Source organism: Callithrix jacchus, chromosome 12 (assembly GCF_049354715.1).
Source record: "Callithrix jacchus isolate 240 chromosome 12, calJac240_pri, whole genome shotgun sequence".
In the NCBI taxonomy this organism is placed as follows: Eukaryota; Metazoa; Chordata; class Mammalia; order Primates; family Cebidae; genus Callithrix; species Callithrix jacchus.
In genome coordinates, this window is record NC_133513.1 from 16,281,558 (window position 1) to 16,307,856 (window position 26,299).

General features: G+C 45.3%; 1 protein-coding gene across 9 annotated transcripts in view; it reads left to right on the forward strand.

The window, feature by feature from the left end:
* The first annotated feature begins 2,986 nt into the window (after positions 1 to 2,986).
* CPPED1 (calcineurin like phosphoesterase domain containing 1) overlaps positions 2,987 to 26,299 on the forward strand; it is a 257,223-nt gene continuing 233,910 nt past the window's right edge. For all 9 annotated transcript variants that reach the window (XR_013524651.1, XR_013524652.1, XR_013524654.1 and 6 more), the window contains exon 1: positions 2,987 to 3,167. Coding sequence is in view for 3 of the 9 variants with exons in the window: in XM_002755915.7 (XP_002755961.1) it covers positions 3,098 to 3,167 (70 nt within the window). In the remaining 6 variants the exon portion in view is untranslated. The remainder of the gene's footprint in view (positions 3,168 to 26,299) is intronic.

Genomic DNA, 26,299 nt, shown 5'->3' on the forward strand with positions numbered 1-26,299 from the left:
CAAAAACAGGGTGCTTTAACAAAGAATGAGGGAGGCCTAGTTTAGATCAGCAAAGTGTACAAATGAGTAGGGTATGGCGTCTCCATCGAAGTGTTATTTAAGTACAGGCCTTCAGGTTCAAATGTGCTTTAGCTCAGCAGGGGAAGAGGCATTTTAAGCAGAAAAAACTACATATGCAGCAAGGGAAGTGAATTTGCATGTTTAATGAACTGAATGGCCAGTATGGCCGCAAAACTAGTGGATAAGAGGCAGGGCTTTGAGGCCACCATTAGGACTTCAGTTTCTATTATTCATTCTCTCCTTCACATTTCTTTTTTTTTTGAGACGGAGTCTTGCTCTGTCGCCAGGCTGGAGTGCAGTGGCGTAATCTTGGCTCACTGCCACCTCTGCCTCCTGGATTCAAGCGATACTTCCGCCTTAGCCTCCCGAGTGGCTGGGACCACAAGCGCATGTCACCACTCCCGGCTAATTTTTTGTATTTTTAGTAGAGATGGGGTTTCATCATGGCCAGGACGGTCTCAATCTCTTGACCTTGTGATACGCCCGCTTTGGCCTCTCAAAGTCCTGGGATTATAGGCATGAGCCAGTGCGCCTGGCCTTTTTTTTTTTTTTTTTTTAATGTAATAGAGATGAGCTCTCACTATGTTGCTCAGGTTGGTCTCGAACTCCTGAGCTCAAGTAATCCTCCTGCCTAATCCCAAACTGCTGGGATTACAGGCATGAGCCATTGTGCCAGCTTCTCTTTCACATTTCTTTTTCTTTTCTTTTTTCTTTTTTGAGACAGAGTCTTGCTCTGTTACCAGGCTGCAGTGCAGTGGCACAATCTCAGCTCACTGCAACCTCCACCTTCCAGGTTCAGGTGATTCTCCTGCCTCAGCCTCCTAAGTAGCTGGGACTACAGGCACACGCCACCATGCGCGGCTAATTTTTGTATTTTTAGTAGAGATGGGGTTTCACCACATTGGCCAGGATGGTCTTGATCCCTTGACCTAGTGATCTGCCTGCCTTGGCAGGGATTACAGGCATGAGCCACCACGCCCAGCCTCCTTCACATTTCTTGGTACTCTTCCTCTGGGCCAGGTCATATTCAGGGAATAGGGATATCATAATTAATAATAACAATGGCTGATATTCATTGAGTATCTACCGTTTGTTATTAGAACTATCATTCTAAGCACTTTGATACATGAACTTATTTAAGACTCTCAGCAACTCTATGACCTAGATGCTACTATTGTTCCCATTTCACAGATAGGGAAACTGAGGCATAGAGAAGCTATGCAATTTTCAAGAGCATACAACCAGCAAGTGGGTAGAACCAGGATGAACCCAAGTTGACTGACTCAAGGACTCATAGGCATTTATACTCTTAACTGCTATGATTCATGGGAGACTCTTGTCAAGGAATAGAGAATGGTAGTTGTTGCCATATTAGCTACTCAAACAGTGCTTTGGATGTAGGCAGTTACTTTAGAAAAGAATTTCCCAAATTTGTAAGATCATAAGACCTCCCCTGTAGTGCTTGTTAAAAACAGATCATTTTCAGGCCAGGCACAGTGGCTCATGCCTGTAATCCTAGCACTCTGGGAGGCCCAGGTGGGCAGGTTGCTTCAGCTCAGGAGTTCCAGACCAGCCTGAGCAACATAGTGAAACTCGTCTCTACTAAAAATACAAAATATTAACCAGGTGTGGTAGTGCATGCCAGTAGTGTTAGCCACTTGGGAGGCTGACGTGGGAGAATCAGCTGAGCCCAGGAGGTCAAGACTGCAGAGATAGTGCCACTGCACTCCAGCCTAGGCAACCAGAGCAAGACCCTGTCTCAACAAAACAGAACAAAACAACAAAACACAGATCATTTTCATAGAGATTTGGATTCAATGGGTCCATTCTGGAATTTTTATTTTCAACTTTGGACAAATGCTAGCTGAGTAGTTCAGTGCAATGGCTCTTGAGCTGGAGATATCCTAATTTGGATACTTGAAGCTTTACCACCACTGTAGATGTTTGTCGCCTTGTGCAAGTCCCTTCATCTCTCTGAGCGTCAGCTTCCCCAAACGACTTATGCAGCTAATAACGGCACCACCTCCTAGGGCTGTAGTGGCGATTCAGTTAGCCGCATGCAAAGTGCTTAGCGCCCTGCCTAGTGAACAGCCAAGCAAAGATAATAATAGAAAGATGGTGGCAGCCACTGGAAGTTCAAGCTGAGACAGTCCTCCAAGTCATCCACTACAATCTATAATACGTAAGGCACCTTCTCATTTTATTTTATTTTTTTTTGAGACGGAGTTTTGCTCTTGTTACCCAGGCTGGAGTGCAATGGTGCGATCACCGCTCACCGAAACCTCCACCTCCCGGGTTCAGAGAATTCTCCTGCCTCAGCCTTCTGAGTAACTAGGATTACAGGCACGCGCCACCATGCCCAGCTAATTTTTAATATTTTACTCTCCCTGTGTTGCTCAGGCTGATCTCCCACACCTGGACTCAAACGATCCTTCCTCCTCGGCCTCCCATAGAGCTCGGGTTACAGGCGTGAGCCACCCCAGCGGCTCCTTCTGACCTTATGGTAGAATTGTCAGATTAAAAAAAAATCAGGACGCTTCCATTCAAACCTGCAAAAAGAGAAAAATTTAAAAAAATTAGGACGCCCAGTTCAATTGGAATTTCAGATAATGAAAAAAAATAACAAGTAGCTCCCAAATATTGCATGGGACATATACTAAGTTAATCTTTCTTTAAAAAAAAATCTGAAATTCGAATTTAACTGGGAGTCCTGCAGTTTTACTTGTTAAATCTAGTAACTCTTCCTTTAAAGAAAGACTGACACTAAAGCCTTACCCCCGCCCACGCGTGCCCTAGACCCTAGGTCTCCGCTCGCCAGGCGCGCAGATCGATCCCTGAGGGGCCGCTCACGCCTCCGCCCTGCCCAGGCAGCACTAGCTGCACCCCGAGCGGCAGGCCTCACCCAGTCCCTCCCCGGTCCCGCCCCGAGAGCAAAGGGCGCTGCCCAAAGCCGGACAGGTCTAGCGGCTGGCCTGTGTGAAGTCGCGCGGCTCCCTCCCACGCAGTGTTGTGAGTGAACCCCGGAAAGTTGATCGCCATGTCGACTGCAGAGGCGGGGGGTGTTTTCCATAAAGCCCGGAACAGGACCCTGGACGCGTTTCCCGCAGGTACTGCCCGCCCTCACCCGGGGAGGGTACTCTGGGATGCAGAACCTTCCGCTGGGGGAACCTTTCGTTCACGTTTGCGCGCTGTCAGTCGGACACCATCTGGGGCTGCACCGGGGTCTGCGGGCCGCCATAGCTGCATCAACGCCTGCTCTTAGGGATTCCAGGCGTGCAATTGAGAGTGGGGTCCGAGAGAGTGGTCTAGTCTAGGAGCCTCCCTGGCTTTCATATGACTTCCCCCAGAGAAGGGAAGTAAGGGGAAGGCAGCAAAGAGTAGTTAATGATAGCCTGGGCCCTGCAGCGAGACCGGGTTTCCCAGTCCCCTGCCATCCTCAGCATCTTGGCCTCAGCTTCCACATCTGTAAAACGGGAATACTTGTGGATGTTATTGGATAAGCGCTCGGTGCGTGTTAGAGGCCGTCCGTTTATTAAGGTTGTTCACCGTTATGTATTCTATACTCCATAATTACAGTCATTTACTATAAGTCATTTACCGAAATGGTAACAGTGCCCCATCAGAGCAGTAGAGAGGGAGGACAGTCGGAAGTCGTGGTAAAGTGCCAGGATTTTGGATTTAGATTACCTAATAATCTAAATAATTTACATTATTTAGATTAGTGTCAGACGCATGTTAGGTGCTAAGTTGAGAGGGAGGTTTGTTTCTGGTTCCTTGATTTCCCTCTGTGGCTTTTTGTTGCTTAGAGCCAGAGTGTCTCCCAGGCTCTCACCGCTTTATACCCCCAGGGTAATCACCAGCAAAGTCACCCTAAATGCCCTACGTGATCCGGCTTGTGTCCACCTTCCTTCAGGCTTGTCATTCTCTCCCTTGCCCAATTCTGAAACAGGTTTTGTTGTTGCCGTTGTTTGAATTGCATTTAAAGAGGCCAAGGCCTTTCTTTCCCTGAGGGTCTTGGGGCTTGCCCTTTTCTGCTGCTTTAGCACAGTTGTCGACCTAATTGTAAAGTTCATTCACTTCCTCAGAGACTTTACCTGCTACCTTATCTAAAGTAGGCTTCTCCTGTAATTCTATGGTAAAACCTATTTATTTATGGCAGAGTCTTGCTCTGTGGCCCAGGATGGAGTGTAGTGGTGGGATCTCGGCTCACTGCAACCTCTGCCTTCCCGGGTTCAAGCGATTCTCCTACCTCAGCCTTCGGAGTAGCTGGGACTATAGGCATGCACCACCATGCCTGGCTAATTTTTGTATTTTTAGTAGTGATGAGGTTTCGCCATGTTGGAAAGTCTGGTCTCGAACTCCTGACCTTAGGTGATCTATCTGCCTGGGTCTCCCAAAGTGTCGGGATTACAGGTGTGAGGCACCCGCCCAGCCAAACCTTATTTTTCTTCTTTGCAACTCTTGGTGGAGGAGTGGCAAGGTCAGGAAGACATGTGGGAGCCATACAGCAATGGTGGATTTGAGAAAGTACAATCTGCTATAGTGCCATTCCCTGTGTACATTTGGCCTTCTGTATCTACCAGTTGTGCATCCTCAGATTCACCCAACTGAAGACCGAAAATATTTGGGGAAAAAAGCAATAAAAAGTAACAATATGGTGATAAAAATGATACACATTTAAAAACTAATACAGTATAACTATAAGCATTTATGTTGTATTAAGTATTATAAGTAATCTAGAGATGATTTAAAGTATTTGGGAGGATATGTATAGGTCATATGCAATTACTGTGCTATTTTATGTAAGGGACTTGAGGATTCATGGGTTTTCGTATCCCTGGGGGTCCTGGAACCAATCCCTTAAGGATATCTAGGGATGACTGTATTTTAATGCAACTTGTCTTTTTTAACCAACATGAAGTTTTTGCTCTTTTGCTGGGCAACATTGCACTGGATGATTATATATTTTATGATTCTGTTGATGGATATGCTGAATATGTTCCCTTTGCCTCTCCAAACCTCTCTCCCTTCCCCACCATGCTCCAGGGGGTTGGCCTCCATAAACTACATCAGTGGGCTCCTTGCCTTTTGGTTGTTTTGGGGGTTCAGCTGGTGGGGATCCTGAGCAGAAATTGGAGCAGCGAGAGAAGCCAAAGGCAGCCGTATTTATTCTTGCAGTTTACTCCCTGTGGGGTTTCCTGGCTTGGCTGTCTTCCTCCCCACCCCTGAAGGCCAAGGTCACTGCTTCTCTCAAGACAGCTTTTCTCCTTGTCCTCTCTCGTTCCTGATTTGAGTAACCACTTCCTCCTTTGAGGTATGGAAGTGGCAATGGTTCTACTTTTCTTTTCTCTCTCTCTCTTTTTTTTTTTTTTTTTTTTGAGATGGAGTTTTGCTCTTGTCGGGCAAGCTGGAATGCAGTGGTACAATCTCTGCTCACTGCAACCTCTGCCTCCTGGGTTCAAGCAATTCTCCTGCCTCAGCCTTCCCGAGTAGCTGGGATTACAGGCATGCGCCATCACACACTGCTAATTTTGTATTTTTAGTAGAGACAGGATTTCTCCATGTTGGTCAGGCTGGTCTCAAACTCTGACCTCAGGTGATCACCCACCTCAGCCTCCTAAAGTGCTGGGATTATAGGCCACCGTGCCTAGCAAGTTCTGCTTTTCTCTCCTTGGGCAACTACACTCGCTGCCTTCTGGTTTTCATCCACCTAACCCACCCCAAGTATCCCTTTTTAAACCCTTTTTGAAAGTATCCTAATTTGAGAATGCCAGCTATTTCCTGCAAGGACCCTGACTGATGCAATGGCTGTTTAGTTGTTTCTGGTTTTCGCCCTTGGTAACAGTGCTGCTATGAACGTTCTGTACAAATCTCTTTGTGGACACATGGGAGGGAGAGTTACTCCGAGGCATATACCTAGGAGCTAAGTTCTGGGTTGTAGGGTATAATCATCTTCAGCATTACTAGATATGGTCAAAGTGGTAGTGCCAATTTATATTCCCACCAGCAGTGTAAGAGAGTTCCCTGTTACTCTGCTATATTTACTTATTTATTTTTCAGTTCAAGAAATATTTGTTGTGGGCTGGCTGCAGTGGCTCATGCCTGTAATCCCAGCACTTTGGGAGGCTGAAGCGGGCGGATCACCTGAGGTCAGGAGTTCAAGACCAGCCTGACCAACATGGTGAAACCCATCTCTACTAAAAATACAAAATTAGCTGTTTGTGGTGGTGTATGCCTGTAATCCCAGCTCCTAGGGAGGCTAATGCAGGAGAATTGCCTGGTAAGCAGAGGTTGCAGTGAACTGAGAATGTGCCACTGCACTCTAGCCTGGGCAACAGAGTGAGACTCCATCTCGAAAGGAGGAGAGAAAAAGATGTGTGTGTGTGTGTGTGTGTGTGTGTGTGTGTGTGTATTTTTAAGATTTGTGTTTAAGTTACATGTTTTCAGAGGCTCATAATAATCCAGGCACAAAGCTAGGGTACAAAAAATAATGCTTGGCGAGTGGTGGACTCTGAGGACATTCAGGCAGGGCTTCCCTGAGGAAGTGTTGCTTCCTCTGATTGCTGGAAGAGGAGTATGAGTTAACTGGGCCACAAAGGGAGGGAAGACCATTGTGGACCATGGGCAGAGCAAGTGTGAGAGTCCTAGGGCATGGCAGGATAGGAAAGGTAAGAATGAGGCCTGAAAAAAGTCTTTGAGTCTGGAGCAGAAAGATGAGGTTGGGGCGTGGTGTGGGATGAGGCTGGAGAGGAGGGGTGGTGGTAACTAAGGATTTTCGTCATTTTTCAGTTCAAGAAAGATTTGTTGTGGGCTGGGTTGGGTGATGCTAATACCCTAACAGCATCAAAAGGCTTCAAGCTGGGGATGTGAGGAAGCAGGGACACGTGATCAGATTTTTGTTTTGAAAAGAGTGGTCTGGTTACAGCAAGGGCAATAAAAGCATTTCTACTTTAGAGCAACTTGGGGTGCAATCCAGTTGGAAGCTGGAGCTGAAGGACTTGTCTTGAAGCTACATTTCTGTAGACTCCCCATTATTTACTTGGTTTGTTTTTTGTTTTTTGTTTTGAGACAGAGTCTCACTCTGTCACCAGACTGGAGTGCAGTGGTGTGATCTCCACTCACTGCAACCTCCACCTCCCAGGTTCAAATGATTCTCCTGCCTCAGCCACCCGAGTACCTGGGATTACAGGCATGTGCTACCACACCCAGCTAATTTTTGCATTTTTAGTAGAGACGGGGTTTTGCCATGTTGGCCAGGCTGGTCTCAAACTCTTGAACTCAAGTGATCCACCTGCGGTGATCCATCTGGCTCAGCCTCCAAAAGTGCTGGGGTTTATAGGCGTGAGCCAGCATGCCCAGCCCCTATTGTTTACTTTGAATGTTTTCATTTGCTATAGCTGGAGGTGCCTGTTGGGTTCGGGGTATCTTCCAGTGGAGATGATGGGAGTGCTAAGGTATAGAAGTTTTCTAGGCCATTGCAGCTGCCAGGGGGCCACCGTGGGACCAGAGGATCAGAGAGCATCTCCCCTGGATAAGAATGGGGGTGCTGGAGAGAGACTCGAGACGATAAATCTGTAAAACCCTGCTTATAGGAGGAGAGAGAGTGACCCTGAACTTTTCTTAGCCCTGAGTAAATCTAAAAGTGGGGCCAGCACTTGGTCTCCTCTGTGAGCCACGCAGTCCTATAGACACACCCAGGATTGGTCATTTAACAGAGGGTCTTGAGAGGTCCAGCCTCAGAGTGTTCTGAGAACCCCAGACTTGTGGTTCATGTTATTAGGCACTGAACCTTGGCCTACCATTGCTGCTTCCATTGCACTCACCAACAATTCCCCTGGTCCTGACTCTCTTAGCATCACTGGCAGGTTGGAGAGGTGCCCTTAGAGGTGTCAGAGGCCTCTCCAGACTCCTTGGGAAGCCAGTAGAGTTGCCCCGTGAGCAGACTGAGAAGGTTCAAGAACTGGCTTTTGAGACTGAGTGCAGTGGCTCACACCTGTAATTTTAGCACTTTGAGAGGCAGAGGTGGGTGGATCCCTTGAGGCCAGGAGTTTAAGACCAGCCTGACCTACATGGTGAAACCCCGTCTCTACTAAAATACAAAAATTAGCTGGTCATGGTGGCATGCGCCTATAATCCCAGCTACTCAGGAGGCTGAGGCAGGAGAATTGCTTGAACCTGGAAGGCAGAGGTTGCAGTGAGCTGAGAGAGCACCACTGCACTCCAGCCTAGGAGACAGAGTGATGACTCTCTCAAACAACAACAAACAAACAAACAAAAACCTGGCTTTTCCCCTTTTGCCAAAACACACACCGTCAGAGGGATTTGATTAACTCAAGAAACAGTCCCGAAAAATCACAGCTCTGAACCCGCCGCCTGCACTCCGGAATTAGCTCATTGAGCAGTCTGTTTTTCAAGTGTAGCCTGCAAATTAAATGAAGGAGCTCTGCTTTAAGACCCGTTTTCTGCCCCCACTGATTTACCCGAGTGACAGTATCCCCATCAACTGCTTCCAGTACTGGTATGTATGACGCTTGGTTTCAGTCATCCATTCCCTGCTCACATCTGCTAGGCTCTGTCGACGGATGTTTATTAAAAAAACTTGTACACGTCTCACCTGAGAAAGCTCACATTCCTAAGTCATGTTCAGATATTCATTTTAATTAGGTGAATTGATAATTATGTTTCCTTGACACATATCCTAATTAGGACTACTTTCTCCTAGTAAGTAATTGTCTTTTGAGAAGTTTATGGCTTCCATTTTGAAGAGTCCTAAAAGGGAGAGCTATCAAGATAAAATATGCTTTTAAAATGACTTATATTTAATTATTTTTAGGTCCAAATCTGTTTTTCTAGTTCATTATTTTCCTTTTAGAGAACAAGGCTTATGGATTGTATTCTTAAAACGATTATTTTCTGTCCAGGTGTGGTGGCTCATGCCTGTAATCCTAGCACTTTGGGAGGCCGAGGTGGGTGGATCACTTGAGTTCGGGAGTTCAAGATCAGCCTAGTCAACATGGTGAACCCTCGTCTCTACTAAAAATACAAAAAATTAGCCAGGCGTGCTGGCAGGCGTCTGTAATCCCAGCTACTTGGGAGGCTGAGGCAGGAATATCACTTGAACCCAAGAGGTGGAGGTTGCAGTGATCCAAGACTGGGCATTGCATTTCAGTCTGCACAAGAGTGAAACTCCATCTAAAAAAAAAAAAAATTATTTTCCTGGACATTTCAAATCTCTGTTGCTGTTTCTAAGAAACCGACAGAATTTGCTCCTCCTGAATCTTTCCTTGTACTCTCTGGAAAACTTCTCCAGTGGCATAGACTCAGAAACAAAAACAAACAAACAAACAAACTTGTCTCTTGCAGTCTCACCTGAGAACCTTTCTAGAAACAGTAGACCTGGAAATGCATCTCCAAGTTTGAACAGGTTTGAAAATACTGTGATTTTAAAACTTTTTTTTTGTTCCTCAATTAAACTCTTAAGTGATTTTAAAACTTCTAACGTGATGATGATGATGAAATAAATGCTTTCAATTGTGCCATACATTTAGGCCAAACTGGTTATCTCTTATTTGAAATATGTTTGAGGATCCTCTTAGTTGAGGGTTCCTATAACCAAATAGGACTTATGACTGTTTTTCATCTCTTCGTTCTAATCATCAGTCAGGAGAGGGTGTGACCAGCACACATGTAAAAAGTGCACACTATAACATTTCCAGAAAACAAAATTAATTTTATTTTGGTATGTCAGGGGTTTTCCTCGTTTTTAATTTTTTATTTATTTTGTTTTATTTCTTTTGAGATGGTCTTCCTCTGTTACCCAGGCTGGAGTATAGTGGTGTGATCATGGCTCATTGAAGTCTCAATCTGTGGGGCTTAAGTGATCCTCCTACCTCAGTCTCCTGAGTAGCTGAGACTACAGACATCTGCCACCATGCCTGGCTAATGTAAAAAAATTTTTTTACTCAGGAGGCTGAGGCAGGAGAATTGCCTGAACCCAGGAGGCAGAGTTGCGGTGAGCCGAGATCGCGCCATTGCACTCCAGGCTGGGTAACAAGAGCGAAACTCCATCTCAAAAAAAAATTTTTTTAGAGACAAGATCTTACTATGTTGCCCAGGCTGGTCTTGAACTCCTGAACCCTAGCTGTCCTCCCACTTCAGCCTCCCAAACTGCTGGTACAAGCTTGTCCAACCCGTGGCCCACTGGCCACATGTGGCCCAGGATGGCTTCGAATGTGTCCCAGCACAAATTCCTAAACTTTCTTAAAATTTGAGAATTTTTGCGATTTTTTTTTTTTTAAGCTCATCAGCTATCATTAATGTTCGTGTATTTCATGTGTGGCCCAAGACAGTTCTTCCCTTGTGGCCCAGGAAAGCCAGAAAATTGGACATCCCTGTGCTGGATTACAGATGTGAGCCACTGTGCTTGGCCTGCTTAAAAAATTTTCTTTGGAGACAGGGTCTTGCTCTATCACCTAGGCTGGAGTGCAGTAGCACAATCTCCACCCATGGCAACCTCCCCTTCCTGGGCTCAAGCAATCCTTGATCCTCCTACCTCCACCTCCTCAGTAGCTAGGACCACAGAAGGTGCTACCACACCTGGCTAATCTGTATGTTTTGTAGAGACAGTTTCGCCATGTCACCCAGGTTAATCTTGAACTCTTGGACTCGAGGAATCCTCCTGCCTCAGTCTCCAAAAGTGCTGGGGTTACAGGCATGAGCCATCGTGCCTGGCCAGTTGAGCATTTTTTTCTTGTGACTGCTGTGTTTTTCTACCTGTAGGCTATACATTCCTGAGGAGCACAAAGCCCAGACCTACGATGGTGGACATTCAGTGGCTTTTTTATTTTGAGACAGAGTCTTGCTCTGTCGCCCAGACTGGAGTGCAGTGGTGCGATCTCAGCTTACCGCAACCTCTGCTTCCCGGGTTCAAGTGACTCTTCTCCCCTCAGCCTCTCGAATAGCTGGGACTACAGGCACATGCCACCACACCTGACTAATTTTTGTGTTTTTGGTAGAGACATGGTTTTACCATGTTGGCCAGACTGTTCTTGAGTTCCTCACCTCAAGTGAATTGCCCACCTCGGCCTCTTGAAGTGCTGGAAATACAGGCATAAGCCACCATGGCTGACCTCAGTGACCATTTGATATTGAGTAAGTGGATGAGTATGAATGAATACACTCCACCTGTGCCACTTGTGTGTATCTGTGCAACCCACTGTTCTCATGCACCACAGTCTCTCTGGATTGAACAAAGCTGGGACCAAAGTATTGATCAAACCAATAGAAATTGGTGACCAGTTGCAGTGGCTCATGCCTGTAATCCCAGTAATTTGGGAGGCTGAGGGGAGTGGATCACTTGAGGTCAGGAGTTCGAGACCAGCCTGGCCAACATGGTGAAACCCCATCTCTACCAAAAATATAAAAATTAGCTTGACTTGGTGGTGGGTACCTGTAATCCCAGCTACTCGGGAGGCTGAAGCGGGAGAATTGCATGAGTCTGGGAGGCAGAAGTTGCAGTGAACTGAAATCATGCCACTGCACTCCATTCTGGGCCACAGAGCGAGACTCCATCTCCAAAAAAAAAAAAAAAGAAAAGAGAAGAAGTTGCATGACTATGCCAGGTGGTCATGCACTGTGCACTACTCAAGGCATCTGGAGGCATAGGTTTTGCCTACCAGGTAGGAGCACATCTGCCTGGAGGGAGGGTTACCTTCTCTTTGCATCTGGGTTTTCTGTTAGCCTGGCCTCATGCCTACATAGATGATTCTGCCCAGAGAAGGCGCCTTCTACCAGTTCTCCCCAGAGTGCTGCCTGGGACAGCAGCTGCCTGCTGTCTTGTTAGGGAAATAGGGGGGAAAAATCACAGCAAACATCCACCAAAAACAGGCAAACCCCAAGTGGAGTTCTGCTCTTGAAAAGTGAGAGAGGTTCTAGAAATGTCTTTTCCCCCTCTAAATGTTGTCTTGAATGACGTCTGCCAAAACCAGTGATGCTGAAAGCCGCCTGGCCACAAAGTCCCAGCCCATCTGCTTTCTTAGTTCTCTGAAGAGTTGCAGATAAAGATTTTGGCAGGATGGCCAGTGTGGCAGCCAAGCCATGACTCAGAAGCTTTTGTGTGTCTCAAAAACTATCTTTTGGATGCATTTAGGCCAAGTAAAGAGAGGTTGGGTAAATTTACCTTCGTACGGGTTGAGCATCCTAATGCAAAATGCTGTAACATCCTGAACTTTTTGAACACTAACTTGACGATCCAAGGTCATGCTCAAAAGCATTTTGGATTTTGCATTTTACATATTAGGAATGCTCTACTAGTTTGTATATGCAAATGTTCCAAAATCTGACAAAACCTGGAATCCAAAATTTCTGGTCTCAAGCATTTCAGATAAGAGATATGCAGCCTGTACTTAGGACAAATCATTTGGAGACTCTGAGGATATTGCTGTCACAGTTAATTATTTTGGGGGTGAGGGGAGGGACAGGGTCCTCAAGGACACTATTTTTTTTTGTTTGAGACAGAGTCTCATTCTGTCGCCCTAGCTGGAGTGCAGTGGCACGATCTTGGCTCACTGCAACCTCCACCTCCCAGGTTCAAGCAATTCTGCCTCAGCCTCTTGAGTAGCTGGGATTACAAGCGCCCACTTCCACACCCAGCCAATTTTTGTATCTCAGTAGAGATAGAGTTTCACTGTGTTGGCCAGGCTGGTCTCTAACTCCTGACCTTGTGATCCACCTGCCTCGGCCTCCCAAAGTACTGGGGTTACAGGCATGAGCCACCGTGCCCACGCCCCCCCCCCCACACTTTTTTTTCCCTAACAACTCAGCATACCCTATAGTTCACTATGTGAATTGTTAATTAAACAATATTTACCACTTTGGGATTCTTTCTCATTCAGCAGTCTTAATGTGTACAATTCAGTGGCTTTCTGTATACTCAGAGGTGTCACCACAATGAATTTTAGTATATTTTCCTGAATCCAAGAAGAAACCCTGCACGCCTGAGCTGAAAGTGCCCCAAAGTCCCCCAACCCCTAAACAGCCACTAATGAAGGGCATTATTATCTGCTGCATACCATTCTGGCGGCTTTACAGTGGGGACATTGAGATTGTTAAGTCAGAAAGAGTCCCAAAGTGATAAATATTGTTTAGCTATTCCTCGTTGTTGTTTTTTTTTTTTTAACCACTAAAATAAGATTAGTCCCCAGAGCAGATGAAGGGTATTGCTGGAGACATTTGGATTGTGATTCACTGTGCAGATTGCTATTGTGAGAAACTGCAAAAATTGCATTTTGTTGCTGTTTGCTCTTTAGCCAGTAAGCCTCCAGGCAGCTGTAAAGCTACCCATCTTTGCTCCTTTATAACCAAAGCAATATCCACAGTATATAAAAGAAAAGGGTTGTGGGCGGAGCGAAATTAAAAAAAATATATATATATCTATATATAAAGGAAAAGATGTTAAGAGCAAAGCATGTAAATATATATGTCTCTCTTATCACATGTTTTCTCAGCCCCACCATGTGCTGTGGGAACCAAGAGATGGGGGAGTCTTTAAAAAGCCTGTCTCTGCTGAGATAAGGGGAGGGATTACTATGAATGGTAGTCATGGTACCAGTAACTCACTTTAACCACTTGCTCTGTGCCTAGTTCGAATGCTTTACATGTTTCAAGTCATTGATTCTTCACAACAACACTTTTGAGGTAGGTGCCATCATTCCTACTTTGCAGATAAGGCCCAGAGAGGTTCAGGAACTTGCATCATGTTATGTAGCTGGTGAAGGATAGAAGTGGGCTTTGAACTTGGACACTCAAGCCTCAGTCTGGGCTATACTGGAAGCAGATTAAGGGTTTCAGGAGATGGAGGCCCAACACAGTTGTCCAGCATGGTCTGTCCCCTGCTTCCTGCTTCAGCCTTCTGGTCCCTCAGGGTCTGGGTACTTGCAGGGTCCCCTGCCTAGAGTGCGTCCCCACAGCCCCACCCACTGGCTACTCTGTCTAGTGATCATTTGTAAAGATGGAAAAGTGTAATTGACTTAGTTATTTGCTTGTTTGTTGTGCATCTCCCCCACTGTCATGTAAGGTTTTAAGAAACAAGACTCGTCAGCATTGCTCACTGTTGAATGTCCAACTGCTGATAGCCAGTGTCCTAGAGCAGCTGCTTAGAACATACCTGCTTGAATGAGTGAAGGAGGCTGAGCTGCATCTGCCTACACGGCAGGGAGCATTTGAGCTGTCAGGGGGAAGGGTAGAACGGATTTCAGCAGGAAGAGTTGGTAAAATGGAGAGCATACCCTGGAAAGAGGAAGAGAAGTCCATTCTCATGCTGCTAATAAAGACATACCCAAGACTGGGTAATTTATAAAGGAAAAATGTTTAATGGACTCACAGTTCCACGTGGCTGGGGAGGCCTCACAATCATGACAGAAGACGAAGAAAAGAAAAGGGTTGCTTACATGGCAGCAGGCAAGAGAGCATGTGCAGGGGAACTGCCCTTTATAAAACCATCAGATCTTGTGAGACCTATTCACTAGCATGAGAACAGCATGGGAAAGACCAGGCCCCATGATTTAGTTACATCCCTCTGAGTCATTCCCATGACATATGGGAATTATGGGAGTTACAGTTCAAGATGAGATTTGGGTGGAGACACAGCCAGACCATAGCTGAAGTATGGGGTGTGCTGGAGAAGCAGACAGTGGTCTGTCTGGGAGGAATCCTGGGGTATGTCTTGAGTAGGGTTTCTCAACTCCCAGCATTGTTGACATTTATGGACTGGATTTTGTCGTGGGTTCCTGTCCTGTGCATTATGAGATGTTTAGCAGCATCTCTACCCTCTATCCACTGGATTCCAGCAGCACCACCCACCTCCCAGTGTGACACCCCAGAATGTCTCTAGTCATTGTCATGTGTCAAAATCATCCCTGGTCTGATGGGATTACAGCCACTGGTCCAGTAGGACCAGTGAGATACAGCTAAAAGAGTCCAGGCACAGTGGTTCAGGCCTGTAATCCCAGTACTTGGTGAGGCTGAGGCAGGTGGATCACTTGAGGTCAGTAGTTCAAGACCAGTCTGGCCAACATGATGAAACCTCATCTCTACTAAAAATACAAAATATTAGCTGGGTGTGGTGGCAGGCATCTGTAATCCTGGTTGCTCAGGAGGCTGAGGCAGGAGAGTTGTTTGAACCTGGGAGGTGGCGGTTGCATTGAGCCAAGATTGTGCCACTGCCCTGCAGCCTGGGTGATAGAGCAAGACTCCATCTCAAAAAAAAAAAAAAAAAAAAAAGATACAGCTGGAAGGGCTTTGGGCCCCTTTTAGGCCCAAGTGCTAGAATGAGTGGGGATCCATTGATGTCTTAATCTTTTTCTTCAGCAAATATTGTCTGATGCCTGCCATGTGCCAGACTGAATAATACAAGTGGTTGATATGCTAGAAAGGGAATGCAAACGTGGGCCTGCCCTGGAGCTTTCAGGGTGGTGGCTCTGTAGCCAGGAATTTGATGATCTGGTTAAGGGGTTAGGAAGAGACATATGACAGCAGCTGCCTGAGATGGACCGGAGTAGGGAGAGCTGCAGGAAGCCATCCTGGCAGCCCCCTTCTCCCAGGTGGGAATGATGAAAACCTGGCCCAAGAGTAGGTGGTGGTGGGAACGTGAAGGTGGGACTGCTGCAGGGATGTTCCAGATGTGGAATTTCAGCTTGGCTGGCTACATGCACAGGATGACACTTGATCCTAAGATCTATAGATTGGTGGACTAGGGATGACGTGGCAAAATTAGTGAGCTATAGGGACGGAGCCAGTCTAAAGAAAGATGTGCAGCCATAGAGAAGCAGGAGTTCATGTCCTTTGCAGGGACGTGGATGAAGCTGGAAGACATCATTCTCAGCAAACTAACCCAGGAACAGAAAGCCAAACACTGCATGTTCTCACTCATAAGCAGGAGTTGAGCAACGAGAACACATGGACACAGGGAGGGGAACACTATACATCGGGTGGGGAGTAAGGGGAGGGAGTGCATTAGGACAAATACCCAATACACATGGGGCTTAAAACTTAGATGATGGGTTGATAGGTGCAGCAGACCACCATGGCACATGTGTACCTATGTAACAATTCTGGACGTTCTGCCCATGTGTCCCAGAACTTAAAGAAAAATAGTAATTAAAAAGGATGATGGATTTGCCTGTGGAAGGTTGAATTTAAGATCCTGATGGGACAAGCTGGGAGTTTGGATGTATCCAGAAAGACAAACATACTAATACTATGTTGTACTCATTTTTAAGTTAATTCTGTGGCTTTCTAGTTAGATGGAGAAACGCAACCCCCTAATATTCCCAATTCACGTATTATTTTGAATCAGATTAACAGCAGCCAAAACCTTGAATTCTTAAATATTCTTACTATATAATGATGGGATGTTGTCATGAGAGCCTTGCTAATCAGACTGCTTGATCTCTATCTTACCTTTTTAACTCTGCCTTCCAAAAGGCTAGATTTAGAAAATGTGACTTTTCTTACAAAAATGAAGTTAAGAAAGCTATTTATCATTGCATTCTACCTTGGAATATTTGAAGTTCCATCCAAGTAACAGGTTGAGCATATCGTGAAGGCACAAATTATTATAATGTTGGGTATTAGGTATTACCTAACAAGGTGGCTGGCCCCAGGCCTTTTCCTAGTTGGGTAATGAAAACAGTGATTCGTTTGCCTATGGGGGCGCATTTATTATAGTTAGTCATTGATCACCTAGTAATAGCGAAAGAATCAATGAAATTTCTAATTCTTGGTATATATTAAAAAGTCAGCTTTCATTAGCTTTGACAAATATGCCTAAAAGGGCTAACAAAAAATGAGAGGGGAGATATATTAGCAGAAGCAAATCCAAGAAAACATTTAGTTCATGATTTTAAAAGTTCAGTGGTAAAGAGCAATTGCAATTTGAACATCTGTCTTTCAGGCAGGATACTGGCACATAAACAAAGGCTCATAGGAAAGACTGATGGTAAAGCATGTGTGAATTCTTCCAGGTTTTTAAGATTCTTCTCTGTATGTAGTTGCTTTGCACCTGATAATGTTTAAAGAAAACCTACAGGCCTTTTCTGTCCTTAGTTTGATGTTACCCAAATTCACTGTGTATTTATCCCTCAATTTTGAAATCTGGTTTCTGTGACAGTCTTTTATAATTTAGCTGAAATGTGGAAGTGGCCAGATTTTGTTATTCTCTACACAACAGGTGAATCTGATTTCTAAGGTCAGTTTTTCATTTAAAAGTATTTCAAAGTTAATTTTACAATTGGATTTAGAAAATTATGGTAACTCAGGGTGGATGCAGTGGCTCATGCCTGTAATCCCAGCCCCTTGGGAGGCCAAGGCGGTCTGATCACTTAATTTTAAGAGTTCTAGACCAGCCTGGCCAACATGCAAAACTCATTCTGTACCACAAATACAAAAAAGTAACTGGGCATGGTGACACACATCTGTGGTCCCAGTTACTTGAAAGGCTGACATAGGAGGATCGCTTGAGCCCTGGAGGTAGAAGTTGCAGCGAACCAGGATCATACCACTGCACTCCAACCTGGGTGACAGAGTGAGACCCTGGTTAAAAAAAAAAATTATAGGCCGGGTGCAGTGGCTCACGCCTGTAATCCCAGCACTTCGGGGGCTGAGGCTGGCGGAACATCTGAGGTCAGGAGTTCAAGACCAGTCTGACCAATATAGTGAAACCCCATCTCTATTTAAAAAAAAAAATTGTGGTAACTCATTAACTTACTTTTCATCTTGTTTGAATAGAACTAGGCATTTCTAGCTTGGATACTACTGTCTTCTCTATAGTAATTTCACCTCTCCTTAAATGTGGGAGAGTGATGTCTGTGGCAGATTATGCAGAGTTGAAGGCCTGGGTTGCCTCTCAATGTTTGTAGATCTCCGTCAATGTATTTTCCTTTGCTGGGTCTCCTCTTCCTCACCTCTAAGCAAAATGGAAGAATTACCATAGATAAGGGCTTTTCACTGCAGATGCCAATGGCAGCCAGGTGGTAAATTGGGCCAGGTGGGGACTGTGGCAAATTCGAGACCATAAGCCCCATGTAAAGGCACAACCACTGTGCAGACCCAGAGAGTCACTAGCACACTTCATTTGGGTCTGATGTGGCCAGATTTTCCAAGAGAATCCAGAAAACCAGGTATATATATGAAACTCATGAATTAAAAATGTTGGCAACAAATTCAGAAGTGTATAAATGCTGCTTGGGCCCAAAGCACATACCTGCTAGCCAGATCTCATCCACAGATGTCGAGTTTGTCATCTCTGGAAGAGATCACCATTGAGCACTCACAGAAGATGGATGTCTGGGCCCCAGCCTGTGCCTCAAATCAACCCTGTGCTCTTGGCAGGGACCCTGAACATCATGGCCGACCAGGAAAAAGCTCTGGGTCTTGCCATCATTGTCTTTGTGTACAGTCAGCTAATTTATCAAGATGTTCCATTTGAAGGAAACTTTTTGGAGACAAAAATGTGGGTATCAAGGTGGAAAACTTGGGGGCAGCCCAGAGCATATTCTCTCTTCTTCATGGCTCTCTCCACTCCAGGCCACCCAGCCCAGCAGCACTGAGATTCTGAATAGCTCTTGGGTAGAAGTTGTTGGGTCTTTATTTTGTGATCTTGAACTTGAGTCCTGCAAGACCCACCTCCCTTCCCCGCCACTACCCAGGCGTCAGTATCTCCCTCTTGGTTTTTAATGAAAGGCTGGTTAAAGTAACTCTGAGAGTCCCTCCAGCACTGCCAATTTCTACTACATAGATGGGAAGAAGTGGGCTTCTGTGCATTAAGCTTTGTAATCTCACCAAGGTGAGCCTTATTCAGTGGCCTTATTCGGTGCAGTACTGGAAGATCAGGTGCAGATGTGAAATTAACTGAGATAAGTATGTGAGGTTAGCCCTCAGGTTTATATTATCCATAGCAGACTCTCAGCTGAGCCCAGTGATCTCACCTCCAGGTGTTCATGCCCTCTGTGATCCCCTGCCCTTAAGGTGGGGGCCTAGTGATGTGAGTGTAATGAGCAGAACACAGCAAAAGTGATGGGAGTTACTTCCATTGTGATGTTATATAAGATTGTACCTTCCATTTGCTAGCAGACCCTCTGCCTTGTCTGGTTCAATAAAGCAGGTTTTCATGTTGCAAGCTGCCATATTGGAGAAGCCCATATGGCAGGGAACTGAGGGTAGCCTCCAGCCAGCAGCCAGTGAGGAACTGAAGCCATCAGTCCTACAACCTACAAGGAGCCGAATCCTGCTATCCACTATGCAAGTGAGCTTGGAAACAGATCCTGCCCCATGTGAGTCTGTGAGAGACTTGGAGCAGAGGACTAGCTAAACCATGTCAGACTCCCACAGAGACTGTGAGATAATCAGTGTGGGTTGTTTGAAACTGATACATTTGTGGTAGTTTGTTACACAGCAGTAGACGGCTAAATTATCGTCTCTATGAATCTGTTAAAAGAATTAACATTAAAAAAGTTCAATTTGTTGGCCATGGGTGGTGGCTCACATCTGTAATCCCAGCACTTTGGGAGGCCAAGGTGGGTGCATCACAAGGTCAGGAGTTCAAGACCAGCCTGCCAACATAGTGAAACCTCTTGTCTACTAAAAATAAAAAAATTAGCTGGGTGTGGTGGCACATGCCTGAAGCCCCAGTTGCTCGGGAGGCTGAGGCGGGAGAATCGCTTGAACCCAGGAGGCAGAGGTTGCAGTGAGCCGAGACCATACCATTGCACTCCAGCCTGGTGACAGAGTGAGACTCCATCTCAAAAAAAAAAAAAAAGTTAAATTCATTCTGGACATTCTTATTCATAACAGATTTAGGTATTTTAGTTAAATAAATATGCTTTTACCAGGTATTTAACCCTAAATACCTTATAGGTATTATCCAGAGCTTTGTGTCAGTTGTTTCCAAAGTTTATCATCTTGTTTTGATACCATCTGGGTCAGAAATGAGACCTTAACACTTTAATTCCTTCCACACATATTTAAGTTTGTCTCAAAATTTGACCTTGGTCTTATCATAGTCATCAGTTAGGGCCTGCGACTGGGTTCTTTTTTAAATCCATTTTTGAAGAAAAAGACAGACTTCTCTGTTGTATACTGGAGAACGTGTGTGCGTGCGCACGCGTGTGTGTATGCATGCATGTGTGCTCTACACTCATACCTGCTAATGGGTGCTTTTCCATAAAGTTGTAAAAATAAATTAGAACTCACTAATTAGTAATGATTAACTTCTTACTTTCCAAGAATCTTGACACTGTGTTTTGCAAGGCAATATAACGGGTGATGACTAGATAGTAATGAGTAACACCGAGAAATATTTAGGGCCCAAATTCATAACCTGTACATAGGCAGACATCTAACAATGATCAGGAAAGTATATAAAACCAAACCAAAACAAAATAAAAAATAAACCACCACTCACAATCTCCCTCTTACTGAGACCCCCACACAGGCAGCGCTGAAGGCATTAAGAAGCAGACACCTGGATAGAATAGCAAAGTGGGACTATCTAGAGGCCAACAGCCTTCTGAGCTGAGAGCTTCAGGGAGTGACAGCATCCCGGGCTTCCAGGCTGAGGGCCTTGAGAGACGCTGACCCACGTAGTTATTCTCTCTGAACAGGTGATTATTATTAACAAACAGGTGTTTTTTGTTTTCTCATAGAACCAAGATAAACTAGGTAGGCAGCTGGTGCCTGCTTACCACTGATACTAGAAAGTATTCTCCACGAGGGAGTCTTAAAGAATTGTTTTAACCTGTGTATGATTTACATATGCTGTTTTTCTGCTTTAGAATGCCCCAAGTCGTTTTCCCCTTGGGGTGGGGGGCGGGTAGGTTTTCCTTGCTGCTGTTGATAGCAAACAATATGTTTTATCATACACTCAGCATTTCTCAGCACCCTCTGAAGTGTTATTTTAATTTAAGGATGCCACAGTCACTGTGCTTCTGTTTCTCAACCAAGATATGTAAGTTGCAGGCCAGTAGAGTTTCTTGGTTAGTTGTAGACTGTTGCTTCCCAAATTTGGATGTGCACGTAAGTCACCCGGGGCTCAGTAAAATGCAGATCCCAACTCAGTGGATCTGGGCTGGGGCCAAAGATTCTGCATTGTGAACGTGCTCCCATGCGATGCTGATGTCACACCTAGAGGAATAGGGCTGTGGCTCAGCCCTGCCATCTCTGTGCCATGAGCAACCTGCGGCCTTCTGTTGTCCAGTAACCCTCACCTCATCCCTCTTCATCAGCCTTGTTGCCAGCCAGCTCTCTCCTTCATTAGCATTGTCAGGCAGGTACCATTTGACTGGGCAGTTTTACGTTTAAGCTTTTTCGCTAGGAAAGGTAGGGGAAAAGCTGGATCCGAGTGTCTTTTTTTTTTTTTCCAGTAATGACACTGTCATACTTAGAGTGCCTTAGGAGTGAAACTCAGTTTATACCTCCTTCCATGGCTCAGGCTGCTGAAAGAGTGCTTCCAGAGGGTTTCCAGAGAAGCTGGACTGTGCCTAGGACAGACACGTGATTTTTCCTAGAAAGGATCGTGTTACAAGCTTTCCCTGGCCCTAGTAGATGTCATTCAACTAATACTTAAGCACTGTCCTGGAGGTAACTCTGGGCTTTAGTGAAATAATTTTAATGCAAGTATTGTTAAGAATTCATTTTCAGCTGAGTGAAGTGGTTCATGCCTGTAATCCCAGTACTTTGGGAGGCCTAGGCCCAGGTGGGCAGATCAGTTAAGGTCAGAAGTTCTAGAGCAGCCTGGCCAACATGGTGAAACCCCATCTTTACTAAAAATACAAAACTTAGCCAGGTGTGGTGGTGCATGCCTGTAATCTCAGCTACTCAGGAGCCTGAGACACAAGAATCGCTTAAGCCTGGGAGGCAGAGGTTGCAGTAAGCAGAGATTGCAGCATTGCACTCCAGCCTGGGTGACAGAGGGAAACTTCATCTAAAAAAAAAAATCACTTTTGTCTGGGTATGGTGGCTCATGCCTGTAATCCCGGAACTTTGGAAGGCTGAGGCAGGAGGATCACTTGAATATGGGAGGTCAAGGCTGCAGGGAGCCATGATTGTGCCACTGTACTCTAGCTTGGGTAACAAAGCAAGACCCCATCTGTAAAAATAAATTTAAAAAGGCCAGGCGCGGTGGCTCAAGCCTGTAATCCCAGCACTTTGGGAGGCCAAGGTGGTTGGATCATGAGGTCAAGAGATCGAGACCATCCTGGTCAACATGGTGAAACCCCGTCTCTACTAAAGATACAAAAAGTTAGCTGGGCATGGTGGCGCGTGCCTGTAATTCCAGCTACTCAGGAGGCTGAGGCAGGAGAATTGCCTGAACCCAGGAGGTGGAGGTTGCGGTGAGCCAAGATCGCACCATTGCACTCCAGCCTGGGTAACAAGAGCGAAACTCCGTCTCAAAGAAAATAAATAAATAAATAATAAAAATAAATAAATTTAAAAAAAACCAATTCACTTACATAATGTAAAAAGTTGCCTTTTTAAGGAATGGAGAGATATACATTTACAAAAGATTTCTCCTTCTAGAACTATGCATTGTAAGCTCCAGATATCTTTAATTCAGCCTTGATGAAAAGAAATTGTGATGAGACCAAAAATCACCAGCTTCTGTAGCAGGAACCTTAAGATCATCCAGTTCCTTTTGAGAATGAAGATTCCTGAGTAAAAAAATACCTCATTAGATAGGGAAGGTATATTGAATACTTATATGGGAGTTGTCATTTATTTTAGGTCAGATCTATTTATTTTGTATCTTGTCATCATAAAATTGAGATTCTAAAGTTTTTAGTAAGTAAACAAGTAATAATGAAAGATTTATTTTAATAGCTCCAAGGACTATTGACTTTTTGAAATTCTGACTATTTGTCATAGGAAACGATTTGCTGAAATTTTTGCTGTAGGGAGCTGTTTATAAACTCCTTTATAAAAGACTGATGTATGCTGCTACCTTGGGGTGCTGGCGATCACCTCCCTTTTTTGGTTCTGATTAATTCATCCAGCTTAAATGGCTCTGCATACAGCTCGGAAACAAACACAGCTAGAAGCGTTCGTTGGTGTAAAAAGGTTATGCAAGCAAAATAAATGATTAATAATGTTAAGACACAAAGCAGAATCTCAGTTTTCTTTCATGACACAACTTTCAGATCTTTAGGAAATCTTGTCTACTTCTTGACCGCTTATCTCTAATGCCTCATTCACAGGGATCTATTACTGTGTAACAAATTACCCTGAAACTTCATGGCTTATAAAGCAAACATGTATCATGTCACAGGATTTTGTCAGAAATTGGGGTACAGCTGAGCTAGGTTCTTCTGCCACAGAGTCTCATAAGGCTTCAATCAAGGTATCTGTTGGGGCTATGGTCTCATCTGAAAGCTTGCCAGAGGTGTATCCTCTTCTGAGCTGACTCAGGTGGTTGTTGGCAGGATTGGTTCCTCATGAGCTGTTAGCAAGAGGGTTCCTTTCTAAGTGGAGAGGCATTTTGTTTAACACTGGCCTCTCTAGGGATAGTCACAAGATGACCCCTTTTAATCTCCAGAGCAAGGACTCAGAGAAAGAGAGAGAGAGAGAAAGAAATGAAAGTCATGGTCTTCTTTTAGCCCACTCAGAAGGGACTCCCATCACTGTATTCCATTTATTAGAAGTAGGTTGCAGCACACAGGGAGTGTGTTGCAAAGGGATGTGAATATCGGGGGCAGGGATTTGGGGGGATCTTAGAGTCTTTCTGTCACACACAATCAGTGCTCAGTGAATGACAGTCGACTTCCTTAGTCCCTGCTGGATATGCCATATTGCTGTCTTTCTCATGAGATGCACACACCAGGGTTTCATGCAGCCCTTGTTCAGATTGAGTTCCAGCTGGTTGTGATGTGATTGAACACTGTGCTCTAAGTCGAGGGCTGGTGGGTTTATGTGTATTTACAATTTTTTCTCTAAAGTGCGGAGAGGCATTTTTGTTTATTCACTTCTTTTTTTCTTGTTATTGAGACTGAGTCTTGCTGGCTGGAGTGCAGTGGCGACATCTCCACAAACTGCAACCTCTACCTCCTGGGTTCAAGCAATTTGCCTGCCTCTGCCTCCTGAGTAGCTGGGATTACAGGTGCCCACCACTATGCCAAGTTAATTTTTATATTTTTTAGTAGAGATGGGGTTTCACCATGTTGGCCAGGCTGGCCTCAAACTCCTGACCTCAGGTGATTCACCTGCCTTACCCTCTCAAAATTCTGGAATTACAGGCGTGAGCCACTGTACCTGGCCAGTTTTTTTTTCTTTAACCCTGACAAAGGAATTAAGAAGGGAAAGGAGCCTTGAAGCCAGAGTCCACTCTAAGGTGATAGTAAGCTCAGTATGATGGGTGGAAAGTGGCCATAGAATTTAAAAAGGTTTTCACTGGCCCTTCCTTGCCATTTAGATCTCAGCTTAAATATCACCACTTCAGAGAGGCCTTTCCTGTCTTATTTATTTTTATTTAGTTTTGAGGTGGAATCTCTCTGTCACCCAGGCTGGAGTGCAGTGGCATGATATCAGCTCACTGCAATCTCCACCTCCTGGGTTAAAGCATTCCTCTCACCTCAGCCTCCCAAGTAGCCAGAACTACTGGTGTGCACCACCACGTCTGGCAAATTTTTGTATTTTTAGTAGAGACGGGTTTCACCATGTTGGCGCAGGCTGGTCTCAAATTCCTGACCTCAAGTGATCTGCCCGCTCCGGCCTCCCAAAGTGCTGGGATTACAGGCATGAGCCACCACACCTGGCCCTGTCTGTCTAATTTAAACTAACCATTGGCTCACTCTTCATCTGCATAGTCATTAACAGTCTCTGAGTCTATTCCCTGCTTGTTTACTAGGTTTTCTCCCCCTATGAGCACTGAGTGCAGGGACTCATCCGTCTTAGTCACCCTCATATTGTCAGCACCTCTCATAGGGCCTGGCAAACCAAAGGCTCCCTGTATGATACTTACCCAATAGACAAATGAATCAAACACATGGACATGAAGTGATTTCAAAGAGCTTTTTGGAAATTACAGTATCATCATGACTTCCAAAGAAAATGCCATTTATTCAGTTAACATGGATTGTACATTAAATAATTATAATTATCATTATTGAGATAGAGTCTCGGGCCGGGCGCGGTGGCTCACGCCTGTAATCCCAGCACTTTGGGAGGCCGAGGGGGGTGGATCACAAGGTCAAAAGATCGAGACCATCCTGGTCAACAGGTGAAACCCCGTCTCTACTAAAAAATACAAAAAATTAGCTGGGCATGGTGGCGTGTGCCTGTAATCCCAGCTACTCAGGAGGCTAAGGCAGGAGAATTGCCTGAACCCAGGAGGTGGAGGTTGCGATGAGCCGAGATCGCGCCATTGCACTCCAGCCTGGGTAACAAGAGCGAAACTCCGTCTCAAAAAAAAAAAAAAAAAAGAGATAGAGTTTCATTATGTCGCCCAGGCTAGAGTGCAGTGACGCAGTCTCAGCTCACTGCAACCTTCACCTCCTAGATTCAAGCGATTCTTGTGCCTCAGCCTCTCGAGTAGCTGGGATTGCAGGTGCTCACCATCACGCCTAGCTAATTTTTGTATTTTTGGTAGAGACGGGGTTTCATCATGTTGCCCAGGCTGATCTCAGACCCCTGACCTTAGGTGATCACCCACCTTGGCCTCCCAAAGTACTGGGATTACAGGCATGAGCCACCACGCCTGGCCATACATTACATTATGAAAAAGGAAAAAAAATAGCCTCAGGATGACAGGGTAGCTCTGTCCCTGCGACTAAGTGCTAGCGGGTCATTCAGCAGGTTCTGTCGCCTCTCTAGACCTCACTTTTCTCAGAGGATAAACGAGGGGGGGCCGCAGATTGGAGGTCGTCACACTGTGCTGTGTCCAGCACCAGATCTGTCTCTGGCACCAGAAGTTACAGGTGCTATTCTGTAAGAGCAAGCGGCTTTGCTTGGCATGTTTTTTCAACATTGGTCTGCCATGTGTGATTTTGATTAGAGAAAGGATTCTGTGGCCAAATAATTTTTTAAGCAAGTGAAATCAACAGCGCTTCTGTGCCCATTAATGGCCATTCCAGCTCTGCCTAAGCAGGCACCAGTGGCAGTTCTGGCAGATAAGAGTAGAAACCCAAGGCCCACAAAGCTTTGGCCCCGCAGAGCCAATGGAAGAGCAAGCAGAATGATTTCAGGTGGCCTAGAT